General features: G+C 57.7%; 2 protein-coding genes across 6 annotated transcripts in view; both read right to left on the minus strand.

The window, feature by feature from the left end:
- Window positions 1-1,428: 1,428 nt before the first annotated feature.
- WDR6 (WD repeat domain 6) lies at window positions 1,429-8,972 on the minus strand. 3 transcript variants are annotated; one of them, XM_048856409.2, is made up of 6 exons: window positions 8,828-8,972; window positions 3,939-6,411; window positions 3,316-3,396; window positions 2,854-2,970; window positions 2,162-2,280; window positions 1,429-1,972 (listed from the first exon to the last, which is right to left on the minus strand). In XM_048856409.2, the coding sequence occupies exons 1-6, from the start codon at window positions 8,895-8,897 to the stop codon at window positions 1,446-1,448; spliced, it is 3,387 nt and encodes a 1,128-aa protein (XP_048712366.2). In that variant the 5' UTR covers window positions 8,898-8,972; the 3' UTR covers window positions 1,429-1,445. The 3 variants fall into 3 exon arrangements, with proteins under 3 accessions (XP_048712366.2, XP_074986280.1, XP_074986281.1); XM_075130179.1 differs by lacking the exon at window positions 3,316-3,396; XM_075130180.1 differs by lacking the exon at window positions 2,162-2,280 and having other exon boundaries at window positions 1,718-1,972.
- Window positions 8,973-9,554: 582 nt separating this feature from the next.
- P4HTM (prolyl 4-hydroxylase, transmembrane) overlaps window positions 9,555-17,543 on the minus strand; it is a 28,436-nt gene continuing 20,447 nt past the window's right edge. For all 3 annotated transcript variants that reach the window (XM_048856411.2, XM_048856410.2, XM_075130181.1), the window contains exons 6-9: window positions 16,483-16,668; window positions 15,846-15,936; window positions 15,110-15,233; window positions 9,555-12,502 (exon numbers count right to left, since the gene is read on the minus strand). In XM_048856411.2, coding sequence (XP_048712368.2) covers window positions 12,285-12,502; window positions 15,110-15,233; window positions 15,846-15,936; window positions 16,483-16,668 — 619 coding nt within the window. In that variant the 3' untranslated portion in view covers window positions 9,555-12,284. The remainder of the gene's footprint in view (window positions 12,503-15,109; window positions 15,234-15,845; window positions 15,937-16,482; window positions 16,669-17,543) is intronic.

Genomic DNA, 17,543 nt, shown 5'->3' on the forward strand with positions numbered 1-17,543 from the left:
CCTGCTGTGGGCAGTGCTGACCCTCAGCCAACTGCACTGGTCACGGAGGACAGTGTGCCTGTTGCCTGCAGCCTCCGTGCCTGCCTAGGCTCCTCCAGGGGCTGTCCTTTGTTTTGCTCTCCTGAAGAGCCACCTCTGGAAGGTCACTCGGGCTCTGCCCTGTCTCCCTGGATGGTCAATGTCAGGCTAGTGTGCTGTGAGGGCACAGAGCAGCGCATGGGCCATCTCCCCCTGAGGTGCAGTGTCCCTCGTTCTGTGCTGCTCACTTCCCCTCAACTCACCCCACTTCACAGCCAGACCAGCAGCTCACCAGAGTGGACTGGCCCAAGGGCCACAGAGCTGTCCGTGCACAACAGCTGGGCTGCACCAAAGGGCCTGGCACAGCCTCTCCAAACTGCAATCCAGAGCTATGCAATATGCCTGGGGCACTCGGGGAGCAGGTAACCGCAGCCAGCCCAGGGTGCAGGGCCTGGAACTACTGAGCCCAAGCCGGAGAGGAGACAGCAGCACAAAGCATCTCCTTCGGCAAGTCCCAGCGCAAGCACGTTGGCCCCAAACCTCCCGGGCACGGGGAAACGTGCAGGCACCACCCACCGGAGGAGCCTGGGGATGGGGAACAGAACTGCTCAGTGCAGTGGCGCTCAGGGGGTCTGCTGGGCCCTGCGCCCTGTTAGTGGGTTCCCCAGCAGCTGCCCATCTCAGCCTGGGGCTAGGATGTCTCCTTCATCCAGGCGGTGCTGTCAGGCACTGACATGCCCTGACGCCCAGCAGTGGGACCCCTCCAAGGGCTCTGCAGTCAGGACATGCTGCCGGGCACAGGCAAGCCAGGCAGCCCCTGAACATCCACGGTCACCCCACATCCTGGAGCTGAGCAGCCAGCCAGCACACAACATGCCGAGTCTACGCAGGCAGGGGAAGAAGTGCAGCGGTGGGTACAGCAGGTCAGTGGGTGTCACAAAGCCTGGGTTCTGTTCTCAGCTCTGTGGGTCCCTGCTCGTCACTCCCACACCATGTCTCAGTTTCCTATGTGGGACACCGGGATTGAGCTGACTTGCTCCAGCTCCCAAGCAGTGTGGGGCTTCATCAGCATGTCAAGGGCTTGGAGACCCCTGGGCTACGGGGCTCCAGAACAGCCAAGTGTTATTAGGGTCACTGGGGGGGGACCTGGGCAAGGCCCTGCTGGGTTCCCAGGCTGCTCTGCCCACAAGGAACTGCCAGTGTTTGAGATGCATCCTCGGCTGACATGCCAGCTCCCCGGGGACTAGGGCCAGGGTGAAGCGGCAGGATGGGGTGCCAGCTGGAGAGAGGGTTTAGAGGCCTGGTCCCCCTCTCCCAGCTGGGGACAATGGAAGCAGAGGGCTATGGAGGCTCTGCGGTTCCTGTGGCAAGCAGGCACCCCACCCCCCACCAAATAAGGCAGCTGAGGCCTTGCCATGTGCTCCCCTTTATTCCAAAGCCCTGGAGGAACGGAGCTGCTGGGGACTCGCTCGGGCCATGCACCAGACAATCTCTAGGCCCTGCCCGCAGAGCACACAGCCATAGCCCCGCTCCTCGCTTCCCCAGCAATCCAACTCAGCCACATCTGCCACGTGGCAGAACCTGCTGCCCAGGAAGACGAGGCTGTCCTTGCGTAGATGCCAAAGCGTCAGGCGCTGGTCCACGGAGGCGGAGACCAGCAGGTCTGGCCGCAAGACCCTGAGTCCTGTCACATGGGCCGCATGGGCACATGGCCTTGAGAACGCCTCCAGCAGGAGAATGCGAGCCCCAGCACTGGCTCCAAGGGGCACTATGTGCCAAGGAAGGGAGGGGGACGGCTCAGTCAGGGCTGTATCCACAGCAATGAGACAGATGTGGATGGAGCCATCATCACTGCCACTGGCCACAAGGTATCGTCCTGCCGCTGTCTGCCGAACATGGAGGCTGTTCACGCCACAGCTGTGAGCCTGGACAGCCAGGGACGGGGCCCCCAGAGCTGAGAAAAGAAGAGCTCAATGACAACCAAGGGCACGCAGCAACAGACACCTCCGCTGCAAAGGAAAGTGGCTGCTGCCATGACTGCCTGGAGGTGTCCCTGGGAGGCAGTCCCAGGCACTAGCTGCAGAGAGCCCCAGGGGACACTTCCAGCAATCAGTGCAGTCAGGAAAGCTGGGGAAACACCTACCGAGGGGCTGCAGCTCTCCACTCGCCAACTCCAGGGCGGCTGCAGCATGCTCAATGGTGGCAGTCATGTCCCAGAATGCAATACTCCCATCAGTGGCAGCGCTGCACAGGAAGTGTCTCCTGGGAAACCAAATACATTGGGGCAGGTTCCTGGCTGAACTAAGTCTAGATTCCTGGGCCCCGAGGTTCAGTGCACAAACCAGCTGCCCTGGGTGGCACGCAGTGGGGGAGTCTGCAGCGAGTCCAGTCCCTGCAGCGAGCAAACCCTTGGATCTAGGCTGCTCCGGTCTCCAGCGTTTAATCTGACCACAGAGCCATAGCACCCTGAGCAGTCACAGTGCGGCTGAGGCCTGCAGCTGTCCTAGCCCTGGATTGCTGGTGAGGGTAGGTTTGCCAGGCCAGCGCAATCTGCACACAAAGCATCCCTAGATCCCTGCAGGACGGAGTATATGGGACCACGTTGGCTCCTACCCGTGCAAGCTCCGCTAGGATTAATTCCCCAGTTCAGATGGGAGGTTTGGAGGCCAAGACCCGGGGCAAAGCTATCCTGTGGGTGAGGGGTGCTGGTCACAGGGGGCATGAGCCTCCCTGTACCCCTCCTCTTCGTCTGCTCTCCTCCAATCACAGCTGAAACCATCTCTCCCCATCTAACTGCAGGGATGTCCGATGCGGCACAGTGCAAACAGTGCTCACCTCCTGTCTCCCGCTACCCTGTGCGTAAACGTCTCCACTTTCAGGACGCAGCGCTGGTGGTGAAAAGACTCGGCTACAAGCAGCAGCTTCTGAGCAGGCTCCAGCATCAGGAAGATCCTGCAGTAGCAGCAAGGGGAAGGCAGTCAGGGCAAGGGAGCGGGGGTGCACAGATTTCACTGCAGCTCTGCCCGGGCGCCCATTCTCCTGCCCCTCTGTCTAGATTCAGGGTATGTTCTCCCAACTCAGAGAGGAGGGGAGCAGTTGGGGAAGGAGGAGCGCTTTCCAGCCCTTGCCTCCACACAGGAGGAGTTAGGAAGACCAGGGGATCAGCTGTTTTTGCATCTCTTCCTCCAGGGCTTTGCTCCCTCTCTGGATCACACTGCGTCTCCTTCCCCTGGCAAGCTGGAACAGCCCATTGGGGGAAAGCAGGTCTCTGGGATCAGAGCTGAGACTCCTCCTTACCGGACAGATCCATCACTGCAAGCGACAGCCAAGAATAGGCAGGACTCATCAGTACCAGCCACAACTGCAATGGACATGTACCTGGAGCAAACACAGCAACCAGTCAGCCCATTGGCTAGTCTCCACAGGACAGGCAGATGGCCAATCCTGTGGCGGGGCACCACAGGGCAGCCCCACAGCTTGACTACAAGCCCCAGCACAACACACTGCATAGCTCTCGCCTCTCAGAGGAGACAACAGTAGGGACTGATCCACACCCTAGTCCCTGCCTCCACACTGAGAGCAGCAGAGCCCTGCCCTGATCTGCAGACTGCGAGGCAGATCCCACCAGCCTGGCAATCTCCAGGTCGACCGGAGGTATGAGGGACATGGGGTGAGCTCTCTAGGACAGGAGGGCAAAGTCCCTTTTCAGCTGGGCCCTCAGCTATGTGACTGGGGTGGGGGAGAGAGGGGAGTAGGGCTCAGCCGTCCTGAAGCCTCAGCATCAGCAGAGCTCCTGCCTGGCCTGAAGGGCTGAGGACTGCAGGGGTCTCAGGCTCTCTCTCCAGTGCCCTGGCAGGAACTAGCTCCCCATGTGGCCCCAGCCCACATCCCTGTTTCCTTGGGGAATGCCGGGGTGTTACCTGGTTTCCGGGTCCATCTTGATGACTCGGTGCTTGTTCCTCATGCGATCCCAGTGCTCGTCCAGCTGGTGGGAGGCCACGTGGACGACCTGGCAGGCCACGCCACTCCTGGCATCGTGGTCACAGCTGAGCAGGAGCCTGTAGCACTCTATCTCAGCCCTGCCCCCTGCAGAGAACAGGAGAGCAGACCAGGTGGCTGTCTCCTCCTGCCAACTGCCACTGGCCACGGCCAGAGCTCTCACGCTCGAGATGTGGTCGCTGATGGCTGCGAGTGGAGCCAATGAATAGGATGATTCGCTGACGGCAATCACATTGGCAGTCATGTCCTCACTGCTGGTCACAAGGATATCCACCGGGCAGCACCCGCGGGTCCTTATTGTGCCCACATGCCGCACGCATGTCAACTCCCGCCCATGCAGAGGCTCCCTCAGCAGGTGCTGCCTGCTGGGCCCGCCCCGGCTCTGGTAGACGAAGACGTCCCCAGACTTGATGTAAGCAAAGACCTCGGAAGCAAGCCAGCGGCCGTAACTCCACGAGCGGTGACCCCCGCCACATGGCACACAGTGCAGCTTCTCGTTGGTCTGGGAGCTCCACAGCACAAAGTGGCTTGCATGGAAGCCCAGCACCAGCAGGTTCCCACCAGGGGTGAAGTGCAGCTGTTCGATCCACTCCAGCCCTTTGCATGGCTTCAGCTTCCTGAGCACCTGCAGCTGCCGGTCCTGCACTCGCAGCTGGCGGTAGCAGCCGTCCCTGCCCGTGCTATAAACAAAGCCATCATGGCAGGTCACTGAGGTCACACCCAGCTTCCCATGAAGCCCAAAGAGCAGGGAAATGGGACCTTGAACGGGGCGGTTTCCTTCCCCCTGGGAAGAAATCAAACCTGGCTTGTCACCGGAGTCTTTACAGACCAAACCATGACCCACAGGGTCATCAGCAGCATCCCCTTGTCCTGGCACAGAACAGATGCTAAAGGCAGATCCCAGAGCAGTGCTGCAGGGAAACAGCAGCAGCGAGCCCCTGCGGTCACCACAGACCAAAAGCCCCTCCTCGGGCAAGAAGGCCACGCTTGTATGCCACCTGTGCCTGCAGACTGGCAAGAGATAGCAACATTTCTCCACCACGGAAGCCACTCGTCCGGAGGAGCAGCATGAGACCTCCAGCCAGAGCAGAACACCCCCTGGGCCAGAGGCAAAGAGCACATGCTGGCTGGGATCCCCACGTGGGCATGCGGCCCAGCTCAGGCTGTGGACCTTCCCCTCATACAGCCTCTTCTCCTCACTTTCTGTGGGGCAGCAGAGGGGAAAGACTTTGACATGCCCCGTCAGATTGCCCATGGCACATAGCACGATGCCGTTGGCTAGTTGCACAACTTCCAGGAGACAGTAGGACTGATAGTTTGCATCCTCCATGACCAAAGCCCAGCGTTTAGAGGCCAAGTCGTAGCTGTAGATGGCCCCCGCATCAGTCATCACGAGGAGCTGGCTTGCGTCTACCAGCTTTATGGCCTTGGGGGATCCATTCCTATGGGGCGGGCTGAAGTTTAGTTGCACAAGGCCATTCCCATTGGGTTCAGGTCCTCTAATGTGCCAGAGTCTAACCCCAGTGTCAGCCCCACCTGTGGCCACCCAGCCCCGTGCCTCATGGACAGCCACTGCCCTGATACTGCGCCCTTTGTGCCCTCTGAAGCTCTGAACAACCTCTCCATTGTAGTTCCACACAATGCAGGCAGCGTCCTCCCCGATGCTGATGAGATAGTCACTCAGCAGCCTGACAGACCACACCCTTGACTGGTGGCCATAACACACCAGGAGACAGCGCACTGGATCACGAGGTGCTTGCAGGTCCCCAACATCCCACACCCTAATGCTCCGGTCATCCGAGGCTGAGGCCAATATGCCTTTGCTCTTCAAGTAGCAGATGCTAAAAATGACTCCGTCGTGTCCACTGACCCTCCTCTGGGGTTTTATCCTTGCTTCTTCATTGCTCCCGTCAGCCACGCGCCAGACCACAAGCTGGTTAAAGACTGTGCCAGCCACTACCACCAGCTCATTCCAGCTGTCTCCAACCAGATAAGCAGAGTAGAGGATGCACTTCTCCTCGCAGTGCACCTCCCGCAGGGTCCTGTGACTGGCATAGTCATACAGTGCCACAGAATTATGGCCAAGGGCTAACCCAACGTGAGTGAGGGTCCCTGTGCTGCCTGCCAACCACTGCAGATCCCATATCCAGTCGTGCAGCTCACAGAGCTGGCAGAGTTCAGTTAGACTCACTTCCTTCCCTCGTGCACACAGCTCCAGGACAATGAGACCTTTGCCCCCAAAGACAGCCAGAGTCCTCTGCTCAGCTTCTGAGGAGGGACTCCTCCGCTCCTTGATCCCGTGGATACGATGGTTCCGAAGCACCCTCTGCCAATGGCTCCCCGCAGCTCCGCCGCCAGCATCCAGGCTGTACACAACCACGTTGGGTCCTTCACCTAACAGGCAGCAAGTGATCAGAGTTATCCCCCTTCCCAGCAGTGCCCTCCCTGGGCCGGCGCAGCACCCGCCAGTGCACCGGGCGCCCCGTCCCTCCACAGCAGCAGTTGGTGCCGCAGCGAAGGCTGCACCGGAATGTCCCCTTGTTTGCCAGAGGCCTTTCTGTCTGTCGGCAGTCATGCGACAGAGGGGTCCCGCAGGCAGCAGCCGGCAGGAGACGCCTGGCATGGCGGAGGAGATGCAGGGCTGAACGTTCCCAGGAAGGGCCGGTGGATGAGCTGCACCCAGGGCGGGCGAGCACCAGACACGTGCTGACCAGCCCAACAGTGCAGCCCCGGGCTGACAGGCACCATGTGTGTGGCTCTGTGGTCGCCCCATTGGGATACGCAGGCCTGTCTCGCCCCGTCCAGCCCTCCGCAGAGTACCCAGGCCCTCCCCCATCGGGGTGCACAGCCCCCCTCTCCCAGCTTATCCCCCAAGGTATCCGGCCCCCCCCCCCCGGATACCCGGCTCCCCCTCCCCCGGCTCGCTCTCTCCTCTCCCCCCCCCAGGGTACCCGGCCCCCCCGCTCCTCTCTCTCTCCCCCCCCAGGGTACCCGGCCCCCCCCCGGCTCGCTCACTCCTCTCCCCCCCGGGGTACCCGGCCCCCCCCGCTCCTCTCTCCCCCTCCCCCGGCTCGCTCACTCCTCTCCCCCCCCCAGGATACCCGGCCCCCCCTCTCCCGGCTCGCTCACTCCTCTCCCCCCCAGGGTACCCGGCCCCCCCGCTCCTCTCTCTCTCCCCCCCCAGGATACCCGGCCCCCCCTCTCCCGGCTCGCTCACTCTCCCCCCCGGGGTACCCGGCCCCCCCGCTCCTCTCTCTCTCCCCCCGGGGTACCCGGCTCGCTCACTCCTCTCCCCCCCGGGGTACCCGGCCCCCCCGCTCCTCTCTCCCCCCCCGGGGTACCCGGCTCGCTCACTCCTCTCCCCCCCGCTCCTCTCTCCCCCTCCCCCGGGTACCCGGTCCCCCCTCCCCCGGCCCGCTCACTCCTCTCCCCCCCGGGGTACCCGGCCCCCCCCGCTCCTCTCTCCCCCTCCCCCGGGTACCCGGCCCCCCCTCCCCCGGCCCGCTCACTCCTCTCCCCCCCAGGGTACCCGGCCCCCCCCGCTCCTCTCTCCCCCTCCCCCGGGTACCCGGCCCCCCCCCCGGCTCGCTCACTCCTCTCCCCCCCCCCAGGATACCCGGCCCCCCCTCTCCCGGCTCGCTCACTCCTCTCCCCCCCGGGGTACCCGGCCCCCCCTCCCCCGGCCCGCTCACTCCTCTCCCCCCCGCTCCTCTCTCCCCCTCCCCCGGGTACCCGGCCCCCCCTCCCCCGGCCCGCTCACTCCTCTCCCCCCCAGGGTACCCGGCCCCCCCGCTCCTCTCCCCCCCCCCCAGGATACCCGGCCCCCCCTCTCCCGGCTCGCTCACTCCTCTCCCCCCCGGGGTACCCGGCCCCCCCGCTCCTCTCTCTCTCCCCCCCCGGGGTACCCGGCTCGCTCACTCCTCTCCCCCCCGCTCCTCTCTCCCCCTCCCCCCTCCCGCTCCTCTCTCCCCCTCCCCCGGGTACCCAGCCCCCCCTCCCCCGGCCCGCTCCTCTCTCCCCCCCGGGGTACCCGGCCCCCCCCGCTCCTCTCTCCCCCTCCCCCGGGTACCCAGCCCCCCCTCCCCCGGACCGCTCACTCCTCTCCCCCCCGGGGTACCCGCCCCCCCCGCTCCTCTCTCCCCCGGGTACCCGGCCCCCCCTCCCCCGGCCCGCTCACTCCTCTCCCCCCCCCCAGGATACCCGGCCCCCCCTCCCCCGGACCGCTCACTCCTCTCCCCCCCCCGCTCCTCTCTCCCCCTCCCCCGGGTACCCGGCCCCCCCTCCCCCGGCCCGCTCACTCCTCTCTCCCCCCCCCCGGCCCGCTCACTCCTCTCCCCCCCGGGGTACCCAGCCCCCCCCCCGCTCCTCTCTCCCCCTCCCCCGGCGTACCCGGCCCCCCCCTCCCCCGGCCCGCTCACTCCTCTCCCCCCCGGGGTACCCAGCCCCCCCCCCGCTCCTCTCTCTCTCCCCCCCCCCCCCGGCCCGCTCACTCCTCTCCCCCCCGGGGTACCCAGCCCCCCCCCCCGCTCCTCTCTCCCCCTCCCCCGGCGTACCCGGCCCCCCCCTCCCCCGGCTCGCTCACTCCTCTCCCCCCGGGGTGCCCGGCCCCCCCTCCCCCGGCTCGCTCACTCCTCTCCCCCCAGGATACCCGGCCCCCCCCCCCGGCCCGCTCACTCCTCTCCCCCCCGGGGTACCCAGCCCCCCCCCCCGCTCCTCTCTCCCCCTCCCCCGGCGTACCCGGCCCCCCCCTCCCCCGGCCCGCTCACTCCTCTCCCCCCGGGGTGCCCGGCCCCCCCTCCCCCGGCCCCACCTGCCACGAGCCGGGCTCCCCCCACGAACCGCAGGGCCGTGACAGGCGCCCGCAGCAGCCGCGGCTCCATGGCGGGGGCTGCCCGGGGAGGCGCCCTGGCCCCGCGCGGCCCCTGGCGCGAGCCCCCAGGCCGGCCAGGCACGGGGACCGGAAGCGGGAGATCAAGGCCCCGCCCACATGCCCACCCACCAATGGAGAGGCTCCTTACTGGCCCGCGAGGCGCTCCGCGTCCCGGTTCTCTAACGCTGCACCCAATTGGCCGGCGGTCGCGAGGGCTGTTGCGTGCCCTAGTCCCAGCGTTCGCGGCGCCAAATCCGTGCACCTGGGCCCGCTGCCCACGTGGCCGGCCCCCCAGACCCCCCCCGGAACTGCCCAAGCTCCCGCTTCTCTCGTGCCGCCAGCCCCTGCGGGTCAGCTCGGGGCACGGGTCTGTGCAGCGCCGAGCACCCCGGGCCCAGGCACTCCTGCGGTAACAGCATTGATAGGTACATGTCATAGCCACCTGGGGCACTTCCAGTGGCCAGTGCTCTGTGAGCAGCCCAGTCCTGCCCCTGCAGCGTTTACCCAGTCAGGTGTGTCACACTGCAGTGCAGCATCGCCCCACAGCACCCCCTTGCGATGGGATGACACAAACAGGTGGCGGGGGTTCAGAAACCTCACGCGGCTGGGAAGGGTGGAGGTTTGCAGAAACCGGCAGCACCGAGAAACACATCCTCGGACTCTGGCATTAGTAGTTTTCAAAACTTTATCTTCAGGACAGGCAGCTTCTTTGCACATGAATACAATACAATAAATTAAATAAATATTAAATAAGGGATGAACAACTTATCAGGTGCACATGAGGACATGGAAAACAGAAAACCAAGTACAGACAATGGTCAGTCACTTGCACATGCAACTGACAGTGCCAAGTCACTCAAATGAGCTAAGAGTAGCAAAAAGATTGAATGCAGGCTTGAACTTGGCAGATCCAATAAAAAGTCATGCCCTCTGAAGAATACATAAAACGACGACATCACATCACCCTGTGAAGAAGGCATCTGAGCTACATCATCTTAAAAAAATAACGTATAAAATCCTCCATTCTTAGATTAGTCTCTGCTGATAAAGTGGAAAGAACACAGGAAGGGGCAGCAACATCCCCAAAGTACACACCAAACCCCAGAATCCCTGTCAAGAACATACAGTTAGAAAGGGTCTTGAACATGACAGGTCATTGGAGTCTTGTTTCTATTCCCGCTATGGTTACTCTCTTCCAGAAGACCCTTTACAATACACTCCTGCTATCCAGCTACCTGCTCACTAAGTGGCAGCAGGTTTCAAGTGTGCACCTGGAAGAGAGCAGTAATGCAACACACTGTTAACCCTTTGCAGTGCCCCTGGTAGGAGATCCCCTACTGCAGGCTTGTTTCTGGATGCACCTTCTTATGAGACACAGAATGCTGATAGGGTCCCTCTTGGTCTCCTTGTCTGGGAGGGTTGCATGGTGACAACATGCATCACTAGCCTAGTGCATCTCATATTTCTACTTGAGTAACAGTATAGTAACACAATAATAAGTATTAGCAACATACCCAGTTTCCTAGTGCTGGGGCTATAGGACAACCCCCATTCTTTGGGGCTAATGTTCTGCTGAACATTTCAAACTGCTCCCAAAACCCAGAGAGCAATAAAAGGGAATTAGATTTCATACCAACACTTCCTCCCTCCCCCGCCTTCTGTCATGGCTAATCTCCTTGCTAGGCAGGGTAACTTGCAGCAGGACTGTCTGCAGATTTCCCTGATGCAATAAGTTGTCTCTCACGAGCATGGCATGTAACCTAATACTATCACACTGAGACAGAGCTGTGATCATCAGTGCATCCACCTGGCCTTAGGCCTGAACACCAGGCACTGAAGTAGCACACTGAGCCCTCTCCTCAGTTCAGCAACCTTAAAATAAATAAATAAGCAAGCCAACCAACCAACCCACCCATCTCTCTCCTCAGCCACAACTCCAGCCACATCCTCAGCAGGTGGCTGCACATCCAACAGGCTCACTCAGCCCTAAGGGCTGCATGGACCTTCACTTGTTGACTTTCTGGAAGTACTAGCAGTGAAGAAATCCCATCTCCAGAGCTTGCAGTCATGCATTCAGCACGTGCCCTATGCTGTGGCAAGACAGGGATCTGTTTCACTCCTCACTACATTTCAAATTGTTTCCCTCCCACAAAAAAACCACTGACTGAAATCTACAGCAGTTAGGGAAGAAAACGCTTCAAGCTGAGGCAAGCTGGGAGTGACCAACTCCTCAGCACGTGAGGATCAGATGATGATACACGGAGACGTCTATTGTTCAGTTGTCCGGAGACAGGCACTGGGACTCATTCCCCCATGTGCTTCCAATTTGCTACAGACACATTGGCATATATACGTAGCTCCATGACTGGGGGGCAAATGAATCACTTGGCAGAAGGAACCTTCACAAAACAGCCAAAAACCTAGCAAGGCAACCACACAAATCACGGGGTTAGAGTGAAACTCTCCCCCCCTCCCCCACTTACCCCAGCCCTGATGCTATTGCACATAAAAGCTTCCCTTCTCCCTGATAATCAGCACAACTTAAAAGCATTTCAGAACCACATCAACCCCTGAGAAGGATTCACCATTAGCATTATGCTGTAAGATCTCCATAGTCACACAGCTGCACCTGCAACACTTCCCTTCCTCCTAATACGGAAGGAGTGACACCCTCTGCCCCCTAATCAGTCTCACATCATGGGACTGGAATTTAGGGAAGTGGCTTAATGCAGAAGCTCAGTGACCCCACTTCCCATGTTCCCTCCTGGATTATACAGCCTCCATACCAGAGGGCTCAGGCTTGGCTGACAGTGCTGCCAATTACTGGTCAGGAGAGCCAAGCTGATGCTCTCATGCTCTGGAGGGAGAAGGGACTAGCAGCAGGATGCTCTAGGGACAGAAACTGGCAGGTGCCAAGGAAACCCCTGTGGAGGCAGCTAAAGAGAGACTGAATCAATTTCAATGGGAAAAAAACAGAGACCCAGGATTAAGAGGGGTTGAAACCCTGCAGACCCACTGACAGCACCTTTCCCCTGTAGAAGGCCCTGCCTGGAGAGGCAAGAAGCCTCAGCTAGGCAGAGCTCACTGATACTTGGACCTCCCCCACAAAAAAAAAACCCTGAAATAAAAATACATGTGTTATCAAAATCTTCCTCAACCTCTGTCTCATTAGCATGAGGCCTGCTTCCCAACATGCTCGTTACTGGAGTGCTTTTCCCAGTCTGACCAACAGAGATGCAGGTTACAGCTGAGCCTGAGACTTCTGCAGGGATGTGTGTGGGGAGAGGGGGAACGGTAGAATACCAAATATAAATCAATATAAACTAAACTGGCAAGTGCAAAAAGGGTCCCACAGTGTTACTGAAGAGGCACCTCCAAGCCCAGCTGTGCTGGGACACTACAATTCCACATGCACGTTGCTGTAGGATTTATCTACAGTCCATTCATTCTGGGCCTCATCCCCCTCTTTGGCATAGTGAGCCATCTCCTGCTGGAATTGGAGCTGGCGCCTCTTATTGGGATCAACATTGATCCAGTTGTTGGCAATCCATTTGGTTCCTTGAGTGACGAGGCAGCCTCCGTGCAGGGAATATTCATCCAGGTCGCCAACCCAGCCTGCAGAAGGAAAATAAACCATAACTGTCAAGTTGGGAAGCACTGCACTCTACTGTACCTCTCAACCCTGCAGTGTCTCTCTAGGGCAGTGGAGTGCAGACAAACATGTGGCCGAGGACTAACTTCTGGCCTGCACATATTGTTCTCCTGTTGACAAGTACAACTATCCAGCCCAAAAGGAGATGCCAGACCACGTCAGCTACTATGATTTTAGGACAGTGACTTGGTTTAAGGGAGAAATCCAGGGATTAGCTTTGCCATAGCTAGCTAACTAATCACTACCTATGGACTTAACATTGGTGGATGTGAAGAACAGTTTTCAAAGCAGGACAGAAATGACAGATGTTGCCAGTAGAAGGCAAAATCCCATGGCTGCTGGAAGGTAAAAATCTGTATTTTAAATTAATTAATTCTATCATGTAAAAGAAACAACTGACTTTACAGCAGCTATGGCCAATCCCCAGCACTTTCCAACAGCACTGCTGATTCTCTCTGACCTACTCCTCATCAAACTCACATCAGCAGCTATTCTTTGTATTCTGTTTGTTTGCTATTGAACAGAGCCACTGGGATCTCAATTACAGCACACTGAGGCTCTCTATAGTCTTGTGCAGTGGCTGGAGCCCAGACCTGTCCTTCAGTCTCCCCATGGCAGTGGTGCCTCATTACCTTCTGCTGGGATTTCCTGTAGGTGAAATCACAGGCTGCTCACAAGGCAGCTGTAATCCCCTTTCCCTTCTCCACCACGATCTCAAAATCTAGTGTAGTGTGTGTCTCATGCGGCCACCAGGGGCTTTTCTTGGGGCCACAGCCTCCTGGGCTGTGATTGGGGGGGGAGAGGGGGACAAAGTAGCAGTCCCTCCCTATTGTTCCTGGATGCACCGCCTTGGCGTTGGTTGCTGGGACCCTGTGGAGAATCTGTGGAACAATGCTGGAGGATCAGGCAGCCAGTGAGTTCCCCACCTTTCCAGGGGCAGTGGGGTTCAGGCTTTAGGCTTCAGCCCTGGGGTGGTGAGGCAGAGGGGGGGCAGGCTCTGGCCACTGAGCTTGGGGCTCCAGCCCCCACCCCCCATCTTCCCCCATTGCCTCTGGCCCCCAACACCTCCCCCAACACCCCCCCACCAATCCAGGGCTTAATTTGTCCCCAGGCTTGACAGGGCTGAGTAAGTCTGCTGTGAAAAGCGATACTTGTATGCTCGTTAATATCACTTTTCACAACAGACTTATTAGCTAGCAATAAATAAATGACAATGATTTGGATGTGTGCATGTGCATATTTATTTGTTTTTCCTAAAGCTAATTAAGTATTTTAGGAAAAAAAGTGAGAGCACGACCACCAGCAAGAGCAAAAAATGTGCCCTGAGAACTCCTGATCTAGTGTCCCAATACCCTGGGTTACATGCACCTGCAATTAGGAAGATTCAAGCATATCCCAACCCTCTGTTTAGTCTGACTAACAGACAATAGAAGACCAGTATAAAAGGGAGCAGGCATTTACCATATATGTTTTTGAAGTGTTAAGAAATTTTCATCCAGTGGATTCTAATAGGAATCAAGAGGTGCACAGGAAATCCACACACGCCACTCTAGTCCCAGTATTATGGACTAGATTTTCAGACAGACGTGGTGCGCAGCACAAGCATACATTCAAGTGTCTGATTAGCTAATGCACTGACCACTATGTGTGTGCCATCATGGTAACGGCATACACACTAACACGGAGCTAGACTCTCTGAAAACAATATCCTGTGAGATAAGAACAGTGGTCCCCAGGATTAATGCCTCTGCACCAGTGTCAGCACCTTTGGCTCTTGGGACTGGTTTCCTTTGACTGTGCCAGCTCTGACTCATCATGGAGCTTTGGCTTTGACATAAGCGTAACACTAAGCTACGACATCAATGACTATAAACTTGAAGGAGGAGAATGCAAAAAGAGGAGTGACTGTCTCTCAGCAGTGCAAATAGCTACACCCCATACTTCATCCAATGGTCAACATGCAGGGGGCAAAGAGGTACTCCGGTTATCAGGAATGAGGAAACCTGTGCTGACCACAGGGAGTAGGGACACAACTGCAGGTATGATATCATGTCATGGGGAAACCTGATGTTGGAGCAGGAATGGATGGAGGGAGATTAACCTCACAGCAAACTCCTGTGTAGGCTGTATTTTTCTCCCCACATCCAAGATCTGATGGCTCTCTCCCTATCACACTTGGGCAATCTGTATAACGCATCATGCCAAAAGGACACTCTTAGAACTGAAGCCCAGGTTCCAGGATGGGTTAGAGCTCACACAGCTGAAAGGAAAGCAGCTAGCAATGGCTGGTACAGCCAAGGTCTTAGTCTGCTAATTGGGGAAGTTTTCCAAAGAAGTTAGGAACCATTCTGGCTGTAAACACAGGAAGATTCAGCCCAGCTACTACCAAGGAGAATTCAGCAGTGCTCATCAGTTCCTGGCTGCTGTTCCTTGGCCATCCTTTCAGAATTCATGTGAAGAAATGCCCTGACCCACAACACAAACAGCGAGGCCCAAAGAAACAGGCTGCTGTCCCCCCAAATCCTCTCTCTTCCCCTCCCAACAGGCATAGTGCTGAGGGGGGACAGTACCTTCCCCATCTGACAGGTAGTTGTACCAGAAGACAGCAGTGCCCTGCTGTGGCTTCACTTGCAGGTTGCCCTTATCACAATTTTTCCGCGTGTCTCGTAGATCAACATCATTCTGAATCAGAGACTGAGAAAAAGACACGAGAATAAACACTACCCCGCAAATAGGACTGGGATGAGGAGCCTCTACCCCCCTCCATCATATCCCCCTTTATCAGACCCTCCATTAAAACAGCTCTGTTGCATTAGGCAGAACAGGAGGCTCCCCTCACATTTACAGCAGCCAATTTAGGCAGTACAGAAGTCAGTGAGCTGCCCGCCCTCCCCACCCTGCCCCAGGTGCTCTGCCATCCTTCTGGCCACGTGAATAGTCTCCCGTTCCCTTTGTGCACCAGCTAGAGTGACAGCGAAGTGCATGCAATGAGGAGAGCTTTCATCCTCCTGTGAGGAAATCTGCCAAGATGCAAGAAGCAAAGCAGAACCGGTGCTAGGGCACTGGCTCACTCTCCCCGGGAGGCTCTCCAATGTCCCCCTGTTAGACACAGCCCTGTACTAGTCTCTTCCTTTTCGGCTTTGCCACATGCATTATCACTTGGTTTAAAATGTTCTCTTTTCCCCTAATTAGAGAGTATAGCATGTGTAAACCCAAGCCCCAAATCCGCCTTTCCCCAACCACAAACAAACAAACTCGGGCCAGCAAAAACACAGACGGGGGCAGGTGGGGGAGAGGCTCCTTTACCATCTCTTCATAGGTTCTGTTATCAGCTATAGGGAAGATGGTCTCTCCTCCCCCCGTCACATTGTTCAGGTAGAACAGCACTGTCACATAGCTGTAAAACAGAGAGCACAGCTGCTTACAGGGTGCAACTGGAATAGTGAAGATACCCACAGGCTGTTGCACAAGCCCTTCCCTAAACTCCCTATCCCCACAACCAATGGGCTAGATTTGCTGGCATGTGCATAGGGGCTCAAGGATGTATTGCCTGGCCCAGAACCTGAATAGACTGTTCTCCAAGGAGAAGGCTAACAGGGACCATCTCATCTGCTCCTAATGGTGTGGCTAAAATGGAGGATTATCCCCACTATGGAGCACTGTTCTAGCCTCCAGTGGGGATGGGCCAACAGCTTCCTGGAGCCAGTCAGTGCCTCTCTTGTACTGGCCAGAGGGATAAAAGGGGTTAACCCCCTCAGTCTCATTTCAGTTGAGCAAGGTAGCAAGCAAACCCACAATCTATGTGCAGTGAAGTGAGCTGCCTTCAGCCCCACATCTCACACCCAGATTGTTTTAGATAGGTCTCTTTTTAAATCTGATCCCAGACTGAGCCCGGTCACCAAGCTGGCTTGGTGTGAAGCCAACAGCTAAGCACACAACTCACCGACAGGAGGTCTCAAAGGGAGCGCTCTCATTGGCAATCAGTTTGGTGTGGCTACAAGCTGTCTCTGGGAACACCGGCCCGCTGTCCACGTGAGCATGGTAGTGCCCTCCCTGGTCATATCGCACAACCTGCAGGGGCTCGCTGTGCTCCACAATCTCAGGAGGCAGACGGGTCAAGCGCATCACCCTGGGGAAGCAGGAATGCAGGTCGGGGAGAAGCAGAACAAAGCAACCTCCATCCATAGAGGTTTTTAAGGCCCGGCTTGACAAAGCCCTGGCTGGGATGTTTAGTTGGGGTTGGTCTTGCTTTGAGCAGGGGGTTAGACTAGATGACCTGCTGAGGTCTCTTCCAACCCTAATCTTCTATGAATCCCACTATGCTCACCAGGAACGTGCACAGTGCTCTACAGACAGGGAGATGCTTCCTGCCTCAAAGAACCTATCTAAGAGGAGGAGCAAAGGAGAAGAGCTGCAGCAAATGGGCCCAGTGATAACTAGTCAAGGCCTTGATAAGACAAATCGATGATTCTCAAGTGTATAAACTATCCCACGGCCTCTCTCCCTGATCTTATGAGTTGGGGACTTCACACAGGTGTTAGGGTAGAAGAGTCTCCAGGACGGATCTAAGTACAGGGAAGCTGGTTCCTCCCTTTTGAATCCCTTCTGTAGGATCCAGCCTGCCTCACAGCCTGTCAGCTCCAGCACCCGGTTTCCCCATGGGATGTCATTCTCAGCTGAGACGCAGAGAGCATTTTAAATGGTTTAAAACGTTCTCCTTTCCCCTAGTTAGAGAGAATAGTGTGTGTAAACCCAACCCTCTCAACCCTGAGCAGAAGCCAGGAGCCTGAGGTAAAGGGAACATGCCAATGCACGTTCAAAAGGTACCCTAGAGGGGGCTCTGCCTGAATGAATCAAACTGCTTTAGAACAACACACAATGTGGCAATCAGCCAGGGGCAGAAGGTGACATTTGTCATTTAAGTCAATTGATAGGTCACCTCGTTGCAGTAGCGAAGGGCCTCGTGCCAAGAAGAAAGGTCACCAGATACCCAAACCTGCTTAT

The sequence above is a fragment of the Caretta caretta genome, chromosome 7 (assembly GCF_965140235.1).
Source record: "Caretta caretta isolate rCarCar2 chromosome 7, rCarCar1.hap1, whole genome shotgun sequence".
Lineage (NCBI taxonomy): Eukaryota > Metazoa > Chordata > Testudines > Cheloniidae > Caretta > Caretta caretta.

Excerpts from the sequence above, each read along its gene's own strand:
- WDR6 (XM_048856409.2), bottom strand. The coding sequence starts at position 8,897 with ATGGAGCCGCGGCTGCTGCGGGCGCCTGTCACGGCCCTGCGGTTCGTG. Across the intron at positions 6,412-8,827 it reads GGGAGCCCGGCTCGTGGCAG|GTGAAGGACCCAACGTGGTT; the intron begins GTGGGGCCGGGG and ends GCTGCCTGTTAG. Across the intron at positions 3,397-3,938 it reads AAGATGGACCCGGAAACCAG|GTACATGTCCATTGCAGTTG; the intron begins GTAACACCCCGG and ends TGTTTGCTCCAG.